Here is an 11043-nt window from a genome sequence, read left to right as displayed (position 1 = left end):
CCATGAAAATCCATCCAGTGGTTCAAGATAAATTTCAAGGTTCAACATTTTGCACAGGTGAAATTGTGTTGTTGGCTAGTGTTATATAATTAAACAGTTGTAAAATTCAGGGGAGCTGAAATTTGTGTTTGCAATTCTGCAGTGAGCTTCAGCTGCTGGTGGAATTAGTCCCACAGATGTCTTACTGCACCCCATCAGTGGACTTTGTCCCCAAACACCCTTTGCTAGTTTAATTTTACCCTTATGTGCAGCCTTACAGCAGAGGGGCTGAATACTTATATAAGCAGCGTTTTCAGTTTTGTTGTTTTTATTAAATGAAAAAATAAAATCTGCCGACAAATAATTTGAAAATAAAAGTGCAATCTAGAACAACCTGTGTAAGTGTCATTTATTGACTTCTTAGGAAGCCACTGTATATGTGTGCAAAGGAGATTATAACAAATAATGTTTATTCAGCTTTGTGTAAAAACAACCTTTTACCATGCAGAAGGCTTAGGGGTCTGTTTACTAAGCCTTGCATGGCAATAAAGTGGACTGAGATAATGTTCCAACCAATCAGCTCCTAACTGTCATTTTTCAAACACAACCTGTAACATGACAGTTAAGGGGCACATCCACTAGCCCAGTGGTTCTCAAACTCTGTCCTCAGGACCCCACACAGGTCACATTTTCCAGATCACCCAGCTGGTGCACAGGTGTGTTCATTACTCACTGACACATTTTATAAGATCCACAGGTGGAGCTAATTATTTCACTTGTGATTCTGTGAGGAGACCTGGAAAACATGCTCTGTTTGGGGTCCTGAGGACTGAGTTTGAGAACCTGTGCACTAGACGATCTATACTCCCTGTCCAATCTCTAAACGATTTTCCCTTGATTTTTTCCCTTGAAATTGCAAATCGTTCAGACTGAAAGATAAAAACTATCTTTAATAGATCAAGTGAAATTGACCTGCATGTTCAGTCGACTGACGAGACGATCAAACGACCAGCGGGAGCGCGCATCGTTGATCGTTAACGACCAAACACTGCACGATTTATAAACGATTGAACGATAACGTCGTTATCGTTCAATCGCCTTCTAAAATCGTGTAGTGGATGCCCCCCTTAAGGAGGTGATTGGTTGGAACGTTATCTCTGTTCACTTTATCTCCATGCAAGGCTTAGTAAGTAGACCCCATAGTAATCCAGGCCCCAGACATACGCATGTACATATTATATATGGCATAATAAAGGCGTATGTATACACTGCAGGCCAGACAGGATGGTGCAAATCATACAACAGGTTCTGATTTATTCAGCACATAGTGAACTTTTAAAAATACAAAATAATGAGTAATAAATCACTTCATATAAATATAAAACAATATTGTACGTCTTAAATGTTTCTTTAGAAAAATAAAACTAAATTTCCTTTCACAAATCAGTCCTGGTGCAGCACATCACATATTACATAGCCAGGATCCATCAGGAACTGTTCATTGGGTTCTAGCATTGCACCACGAAGCGTGTGCGTAACCCCAAGGCTGCACCGTATTGTGGCTGTATTATGGGTCTGTGGTTGGCGCTAATGGGCGCAGTTTATGCAGCAACATTCACATACTGCCAGCGCTGGTCACCATGTCTTCTATCGCCTTCCAGTCCAGCTTGCTAAGGATGCTGCCCGTGCTGTCAGATGCATTGTCCAGCGTAAGATTGCGGGAAGCACCGCTACCATTTAGTAATGACCCCTAAAAGGGAGCACAAATTAATGTTGATATGTACAATCGTAAGTCACAGATATGCATATTAAATGGGATCCTGGCGGTCAGAATACAGACAGCGGCATCTCAACGCCTGAGGGTAAGTTACCTAACCCACCTTTCCCTGTCCCCTCTAGTGCCTAACCCTCCCCTCTCCCCCCTAGTGCCTAACCCTCACCTTTCCCGCAGCCTAACCCTCACCCTCACCCCACAGTCTCCACGATTTTAGTGTCCACGAATGAAGACAGAAATACAGGAACAGACTCGCTCCCTGCAGGACCAAACCAGAAAAAGGTTTTAAAGCAAAAAGATGGAAAAATGAAAAGATGGTGAAAGGGACAGATGCATAAACTCTGACACAGACCCAACTGTCCTACTCTGTGTGTTCTTGGTTAAAAATAAATAAGGGGGGGACAGCGTCTTATACATGATTATGTATAAGACGCTGTCCCTGTGAATGATATCATGACACAATAATGGGGCCTGAAGCCCTAATTTCGACAAAATCTGCATTAGGCTTTTGCTACATATCCGCGCTACGGGAAATCATTGCAGTAAATGTATTTAACACATGATTATGTAAGAAAATGAGATATGGTAAGAACTTACCTTTGTTATCTCTGTTTCTACGAAGTCCATAGGGTCCACAGGGTTGACCTTGGGGTATAGATTGGGAACCAAATCCGGGCACCACGCAGTTAAAGCTTTTAGCTCCCAGGATGCACTAGGTCCACTCTCCCTATAACCCCACCCCCCAAGCCAGGGGCACCTCAGTTTGTAAGTAGCCAAAGGCCGGAGAAGTAGAGAAAACTGGAACACTCAACCATACTCACAGAAAAGGGAGACGGAAAACCGGTGCCCAGCCACACAGCCCATATGAAGCCAGGTGCGTCAGGGCGGGCGCCCTGTGGACCCTATGGACTTCGTAGAAACAGATAAAGGTAAGTTCTTACCATATCTCTTGTTTTCTACTTCAGGGTCCACAGGGTTGACCTTGAGGATGTCCCAAAGCAGTTCAACCAAGGGTGGGGACGCTCCTGTGCTGAGAGGAGAATCAGTCGCCAAAAAGAAAGCATCCTGAGAGGCAAAGGAAACCATAAACCTTAAAAAAAAAAAGGTGTGGACAGAAGACCACGTGGCCACCTAGTAAGGCGAAACAGCTGAGGCGCCACAGCGAGCCGCCCACAAGGGTAACATGGCCCGAGAAAAAACAAGCATCAACAACAGAAAGGCCTACTCATGGGTAGGCCCCCGAGGAAGATATACGAAGCCATCCAGCCAACATTTGGTTATAGGCCGGCCATCCTTTCCTGTGAAAACCAGAAATCACAGACCACCAATAAGGAGTCCGATTTCCGTAAGGAACTTGAACGGATCACATAAAACCAAAGAGGCCGGACCACAGTCAATGAGGCCACACAAGCCGAGAGCACTGGGGACTGAATGGCCGTACCATAAGTTCCAGAATAATATGGAACCTAAAAACCACATTAAGAAGAAACACAGGGCGAGAGCAACTCACACCCTGACATGATGCCCTCCAGAAGAGGGAGCCACATGAGAACGCTCCCAATTCAGACACTCTCCTGGTTAATATAAACACCCTGAGAGAAAGAGAGAGCCTAAGCAATAGACCATGTAACGGCCATCACAACCAGCGTTTCCATCAACTGTTCCCGGAAGGAATGAAGAACCACTACTAACTCCCAAGGAGTCCCTAGGGAGGACAAATGGAGGCATAATCCAGATAACACACCAAAGGATGAACTGGATACCAGAGTGGAGCAATTCCATATCTTAACCATACCGACAGTGTAGAAATCCGCACTGTCAGGAAGGCCAGGCCGAGGGTGAAACCCAAGCCAGCAGGAAGGAATGCCAGAATATCTGGAAATCCTGGACACCGGAGGATCGTATCGACAGGTACGATACCATAAGAATTATGTATGCCACAGTCTGTGGCAGATCCCAGCAAAGTCTGGCTTATCTGCTCTAAACATCTCAATGAAGACAGAGCCAGGGAAGCCCTAGGACCACAGTAGGGGCTTAGTCAAAGACAAACGATCCAGGTCCAGGGAAAAACAAGGACCCTGAGACAACAGGTCCAGAAAGTGAAGCAGTAGGAACGGAGCATCGATGAGGAGACTCCGAAAATCTTAGTACCAGTGACGTCTGGGACGAACTGGAGCCACCAGAAGGAAAGCCCCTCCGACTCGAATTAAACTTCCGAAGACCTCGAGGAAGAAGGGAGCCCGGAAGACACAGGTACACAAAATGGAAGGACCACTTCACTGACAAAGAGTCACTGAAGGTAGCTTCAGTACTCCTAGAGCTGGACTGTAACACAGGTAGTGTGTAATAGAGGCAGAAGGCCATGAGGATCAATCACCTCAGGGAGGCCCCCTCTGCTCACCAGGAGTTGAAACCTCTCTTGGAGAAGAGACTAGTCCCCGGGATGCGGCTGAGGAAGCCCGCTTCCCAATGGAGAGCTCCCGGAATGAACACTGCAGAGTTGGCCAGGAGAAGACCCTTGGACTATGTCAGAATGTATGACATTCCTGTCATTGCCACCCAACTACCAGTGTCTCCTAGATGGAAGCCACTGCTGTGACACTGTCGGACTGAACCTATTCAGGTTTACCATGACATATGGGTTAGGCCAGAGTGAAGGCCCAAGACAGCCTAAAGTTCCAACAAGTTAAGTAGCAGGGCGGAAGCGACAGACGTCCAGCTGCCCTGAAACGAATGCGGACCAGACACTGTCTGTAGCAAAGAATACCCTGGACGAGATGGCCATAGCCACCCGGACAGAGACGGACTCGCCTCCAGAGAGAGCATCATCGTACGAACAGCGAGCCGATGGAAAAAACTCGATCCATCCGGAGAGGAGTCAATTATGGCAAGGACTAGAATGGAACGGAGCACATTCCACCCTACCAAAAGATACACTCTGGCAGACCGCGCATCACCAAGAGTAATGACATATGTCGACTGCGTAGACATCCGCACACTCCAAGTTGAAGAGCTGAGATCTTGTCTTATGCCAGAAAAATTCTCAGATTCTGAGAATCCAGCAGTCCTCCTAGATGAAGAATACCCTGTGAGGGATGCAGGGAGGACTTTTTCTCAGTTGATTAATTATCTGTGGCGAGAAGAAGCCACGGTTATCCTGACCTGGCGGTAAAGTATCTCGGTGATCCTGCTAAAAGCAGGAGGCCGCCCGGATAAAGGAGCATTCGGATACACTGAACAGGGGAACTGTCAGAAAATCCATAAAGCTGGTAAACCCCTGTGGAGTTGAGGACAGTCCCAACAGGCAGAGCCCGAAACTTGCAAGTGTTGCTGTGGCACAGCAAACCTGAACCCATGCTGATGAGAGGGCCCTGTATGTACCCGTAGGTACGTATCCTGAATACTCAGATATACCATAAAGTCCCCAGGCTCCAAACGTCGGATGATGGAGCATGGAGGATTCCACCTGAGTCCAGGCAACCTTGGAATCTGATTCATGGATTTGAGACAGAGTATAGGCAAATGAGGACCAGTCGACCACTGCCCCAGAAAGAAAGTAGAACAACCAGTCCCTCGCTGAGATAGTGAGGCTGGCCGAAATAGCTCTGCTTACCGCAAAGACTGTATAGCTTTCTGGGTTTGTAAGGCCCTGATCGGGTCTGAAGAAGGGCCCATGTAACAACGCCTGTGAGGAGGCGGCCTGAGCAATGAGAGGCCGTTGAAAATCAGTATCTCACTCAGGAATCTCCCTGATGTAGACCTGTCCCGCCAGGCTCAAGGTTTATCCTCAGGCGTAGAAGCAGGGTCATCCGGAAGTCCAGGACTGCTCGGTACTGGATATGGTGGTCCCCGTGGAGGCCAACAGCCTAGGAAAAAACAGGCCTTTAGGCTGATCCTGAGGACAAAAAGACTTAACAGAGTTAGTCCGAATGGAGTGGGAGTAGCTAAAGACGGTATCTCTCCATAAGTGATACTGCCAATGATGCAACAATCTTGTCAAGGTCAGGACCAAACAAGATCTTCCCCATGGAAGGAGTCTGCACCTATGCTTTCCCATTGCGATGGCCATGGTAGGACGGGCAACAGGCCCTGAAAACGAGTACATTGAGTTCAGGCAAAGTTACCACCTACGGATCCGTAAAATCCGTCGAGGCTGGGATGGGAAGCGTATTAATGCCTGTAACCCGACAATTATCATACAAATCCACCTCAGAAGGAGATTTCTATTACTTGTGAGAACCCTCAGGGAATGGGAAACAGGAGGCCTTTGTGACCCCTTGTATCTGGCGACAGCTAGACTCCCGCCATGAGATCCACCTTCTGGGCGGAAACGGGGAATGTATGATACAGGTGCAGGATCGACATTCTCTATATCCAGAATGAACCTGGCTACCAGCCCCAAAGCAGGGATAATAATGCTTGAAATCGGCTCCCCTCATGTGAGAGGGTAAGAGGCGAATACACCATCCAGTTCACGGCAGAGCCACTGGGAAGTAACCATGGGGCGTATAACACGCCATTTAGTATTTCGTAGAAAATGACAACCACCAGGGTGGCCGTTGTGGTAATCCCTGCAAGAGGAATGACAGACCGATGTGGTACCGGAGGTAATTCAAGTACTGTGAAAAACCCCAGCAGGAAGCGATAGTCTGTGACACAGGGGTAAAGTGCAAGAAATTGCGAGATACCCCGAGTTGAAAAGGGCAGTATGGTGAAGTAACTCCAAGCGAGTGACGACAATGGGGCCCGCCCGGCGATCCTCAAAGGAGAGGATCCTGAGAAATAAACTGCCCAAGGGGGCCGTGCAAGGGGCCCGGCCCCAGATGGTGCCGCATACATAAGCCTTTCTGAGTAAAATCCTCCGCACTAATACCTGCAGGATAGCAATAATGGGTGCAGTATCGTGTGCAATCTCCTGGTCAGATATATTTGACTATCTTGATGGAAATATTAAGCAGCGCCATACCGGTCCTGACTGACGCTAAGATTAGCTGCAGGGACCCATTATCAGCGTATGCAACACACAGTTCCATCTAAAATATGGCAACGTGCAGCACGTAACAGTATGTGACAAACCTCACAAATATTAACAAGTATATATATATATATATATATGTGAGGTCTCAGAACCACCCTAGGTACACCTGTATTAGGGCAGATAAAGAAAAGGGATAGATATACACTGACAGGTGAGAGAAAAAGCAGACAGTCAGCACTAGCATAAGTCACATACAATGCAGAAAAAAATATATACATACATTTGCATGACATAATATACTGCACAATGTCGCTACATTCAACTGCCCAGATTCAGTGTCTGGGAAGGCTATAGCGCTGTGTACACTCACCCTAAATGGCCAGGTACGCAGAGGGACTGGGCTCACTACTATCCTAGGAGTTCTGCAGCACCACCGAGATAATGGCCGCTGGAGACCTCAGAGAAGCGTGGCCCGCGGAGGAAGCAGCTCAGCGACGCCAGACTGTAGCATTGAAAGGCGCGCTGAGCGGAGGGGAGGAGCCGCTAGACAAGGAAGGCTTCCGCCCCTGGCTAGCAATTAACCCCCTGGGATGCCGGCTCCCGCTGCCGCTATAATCCCTGGTGGGCTAGTGGATACGCGTGGTATGCCTCCATGGAGGGGGAGCCCGCCGCCACCGCTAGCGCCTCCGGTCTGTCCCTAGAGACCGGAGGCATAAGGCTGCATACACACGTGGATCACCGCAAGTGGTGACCACGCGACTTACCTGTCCCCGTCAATCCGGCAGCAGCCCAGGGATTCCTCCAGAGCCCGGCTAGTACAGACTCTGGGGTCCCGCTGTGATCCCCTAAGCAGCCCCCCTGCAGTAACGGTGACCCGACTCCAGCCGGGCACCAACTTAAACTGAGGTGCCTCTGGCTTGGGGGTGGGGTTATAGGGAGAGCGGACCCAGTGCATCCTGGGAGCTAAAAGCTTTAACTGCGTGGTGCCCGGATTTGGTTCCTAACCTATACCCAAAGGTCAACCGTGTGGACCCCCTATGGACCCAGAAGTAGAAAGGGGTTTGATGCATGGGCTCCTGGAGCTCCAGACTGTGGGAGGTAGGACATAATACAACACAGAAGCCCTCCAAGGGCAAAAGTCCAGCTAGGGGCGATAGGTGAAACATAGAATTTTATATTAGCTTTCGTAGCAACCATCACTGCCCTGAGACCAAGCCTGCTGGGATATACCCTGTGTGCTCCTGGAGGAACCCTAAGAGATTAGGGCAGATGGGGCCCACTAAGGGGCAGCTCCTGTGATTGTCATCTACGATGTTTCGCACCTGTGACTGGATGGAGTTCCTACTACTGTTCAATATCCTGTTGATTTCATCAGGAATTTCCCAGGGACTCACAATATCCCTCTCATAGGCATCTTCTAGCTGGAAGTCTCCATTCTGCGGCTGAGGGCTGGTTCCTTTACTGCTCCTGTCTGTACATGGGGAAGAGAGACAACGCGGATTATAGCACTGGGTCATCCAAGCAACAAGCGTCACCAGACTCTGCCACAGCTCTGAATGAGTGAGACCCAGAGCTCCAGGACTAAGTCAGACAATAATATAACAACCGTATCATTATTATTAAATAATACACAGAAATGTACTTGATTTGTAACGCAGTAACATACAAGTATAGATGCATTACATACAGAAAACTACAAGATTAACATGTTTTGTTTTTATACCATGAAGGGGTGACATCAATGGGCGTGCTATGGGTTTAAGGATTGGTTTTGTAGTTTTACTTTGGACATTTGTCCGGTTCCTTCCGGCCAGCATCCCCCGACGTGTAATCTGGGACATGCGGTCTCCCGGCAGAGATGGGTCTGTAGAGACATTGCAGAAAGTGTATAGAGAAGTGTGTGGCTGTTCTCATATATTACACGGCTTTGCTCTAAATACAGTATATAATACAAGGACTAGCAGGTTCCAGAACTACCTTCCAGGGTCCCTCACATTTGCAAAATGAAAATTTGCAGCTTAGTCGTATCTCAGACGCAGTGAAAAGCCGCTCACAGTGCACCAGAGACGCTGGGATGTGACAATAACTGCACTCATCAGCCAGTCCTGGTTCCTAAAATTACGGGGAACAAAATTAGTAGGTTTCCACCGTAATTTAGGTACCAGCACCAGGCTGCAGGGACAGTCCTGGTTTTAATAATGGGGGGGGGGAATGCGTAGGGGTCCCCCTATAATTAAAACCAGCACTGGACCTAAAACGACCGGGGTGTAATGCCACAGCTCGGAGACCCTATTACCGGGTCTCCAGGGCCAAAGCATTCTTACCCCAAGTCGCTCAGGCCAAGCCGGGGATCTCAGGAGAGGTGGGGACCCCCCCAAAAAAGGGTCCCCCCCCTCTCCCAAAACCCCAGGCTTGGTCTGAAGCCCGGGGCTCTATCCTGCACCCCTGGGCTGTGGGTACGGGGTAATGGAAGATCAAAGTAAACTATTGTATTTTACAATGGAACTACAGGGGCCAGCATGCTTGCCCTTTTGCACTTGTGGAACTACAAGTGCCAGCAGGTGGCCGGCGCCCGTACCTCCACTGTAAAATAAATAGTTAAAGACAGTACACACCGTATACAGTAAAAGTTTAATACACACATACCTCACTCACACATACTTACCTGCTGCCAGATTGGCGCACCTGCAGTAATACTATATGGGGATGCATCTGTGTTTCCCTGATCTCCATCAGCACTGGCTCAACGATCCCATAGAACTAATAATAGACACTGCCGCCCTGAGAATCCAAGTGGTCTCAGATCAGGCAGATAATAAGCGCGGTCACGTGTCAGACAGTGGTTGTGTAGTGTTCATTCTAGCAACCTGCACCTGTCACAACCCGTGCAGTTCCTCTTTCCTGTCTGGGGTGTCACTCCCTGCTCTGGTGCTTCTAGCACACTCAGCTAATGCAACAAACTGTCGAGATACAGACCATAGTGTGCAAGAAGCACCAGAGCAGACAGTGACACCCCAGGTAGGAAAGAGGAACTGCACGGGGTGTGACAGGTGCAGGGTGCGAGAATGAACACTAGATGTGTGGGAAAAGCCGCACACCCCTGCCGTAACATTTATCTGTAACGACACATACCAAATGCAATACATTACTAGTGCCCTGAGGAAATTCTCTTATCCTTCCAAAAAGTATGGCCCCCCTCTGAACCCCTTTCAACAACCAGACCCCTCGCTGAATTTATGATCTCAAACCTCATCCAGAGCATCATATTCTCTGGGATTTAAAACCTCTCGCCCCAGTGGACTTCAACCCTGCTCCTTTGCCTGTCCCACTCTAACCCACCCTCACCTCCACAGCTTCAAAGGAAAATTTGGTTTCACTAGCCTTAGTCTGAGGGCCATATTCAATTATAGGCGAAAATTCCGAGGTCGGACATCGCAGGTTTTCCTGGGGATAAAGTATCGGTCGCGTGCCCGCGTATCCCCGTATTCAATTAGGAATCGGCGAAAACGGGACCCGACGGAAAGGTAAGTAGCTAAAAGTCCTGTAACTTTTTGGGGAAATCAGCCTGTCACCCCCCAAAAGATGTACTAATATGGGGGATGACTATGGGTACTCCCGATTTGGCCTGTTAAAGGTATTTAGGGTTTTTAAACAGTGTTGGCATGTGCTTTAATGCGTCTTTAACAAAGTGGTGAAAAATAGCATTTAGCAAAATTTTTTTTTCAAAATAACTAGTTCCATCAAATTTGGGGTACATGAAAACAGGATTTTGGTACTTACCGTTAAATCCATTTCTCCGATTCCACAGGGGACACTGGAGCTTCATGACAGTGGGGTATAGACGGTGAGTTGAGTTGAGTCTGGCACTTGAAAAATCTACAAGTGTGACTGGCTCCTCCCCCTCTATGCCCCATCAACCCCAGTTTTAAAGAACTGAGCCCGAGAGGAAACGGAGAACAGACTGAAGAACAGAGAAGGAGAACAGGAAAAGAACATCCAACATACTGACACACTGCAAGAACACAGCAGGCTGCAGGAATAAACAGTCACACAACGAAAACAGACCAAACTGCAACAGAACTGAAGCAGAACAAGCAACTGAGAACAGGCAAGAAGCACTGGGTGGGCGTCTAGTGTCCCCTGTGGAATCGGAGAAATGGTTTTAACGGTAAGTACCAAAATCCTGTTTTCTCCTTCATCCACTAGGGGACACTGGAGCTTCATGACAGTGGGGACGTCCCAAAGCTACCCTCCTGGGGGGGAGAGTGCTGAACGCCCTGCAAGACACTACGACCAAAATTTGAAGCAGAAG

The 11043-nt window shown here is 48.2% G+C and overlaps 1 protein-coding gene across 1 annotated transcript in view; it reads right to left on the bottom strand.

Moving 5' to 3' along the window:
• Nucleotides 1-572: 572 nt before the first annotated feature.
• Nucleotides 573-11043, bottom strand: part of LOC148453355 (ciliogenesis and planar polarity effector 1-like) — a gene marked incomplete at its 5' end in the record, with an annotated part of 101483 nt that continues 91012 nt past the window's right edge. The window contains 3 exons of the mRNA XM_088462227.1: nucleotides 573-1729; nucleotides 8054-8202; nucleotides 8515-8595. Coding sequence (XP_088318353.1) covers nucleotides 1595-1729; nucleotides 8054-8202; nucleotides 8515-8595 — 365 coding nt within the window. The remainder of the gene's footprint in view (nucleotides 1730-8053; nucleotides 8203-8514; nucleotides 8596-11043) is intronic.

This window comes from Taudactylus pleione, unplaced genomic scaffold, assembly GCF_031769625.1.
Source record: "Taudactylus pleione unplaced genomic scaffold, aTauple2 ptg001165l, whole genome shotgun sequence".
Taxonomy (NCBI): domain Eukaryota; kingdom Metazoa; phylum Chordata; class Amphibia; order Anura; family Myobatrachidae; genus Taudactylus; species Taudactylus pleione.
This window is presented reverse-complemented; position numbering and strand designations above follow the sequence as displayed.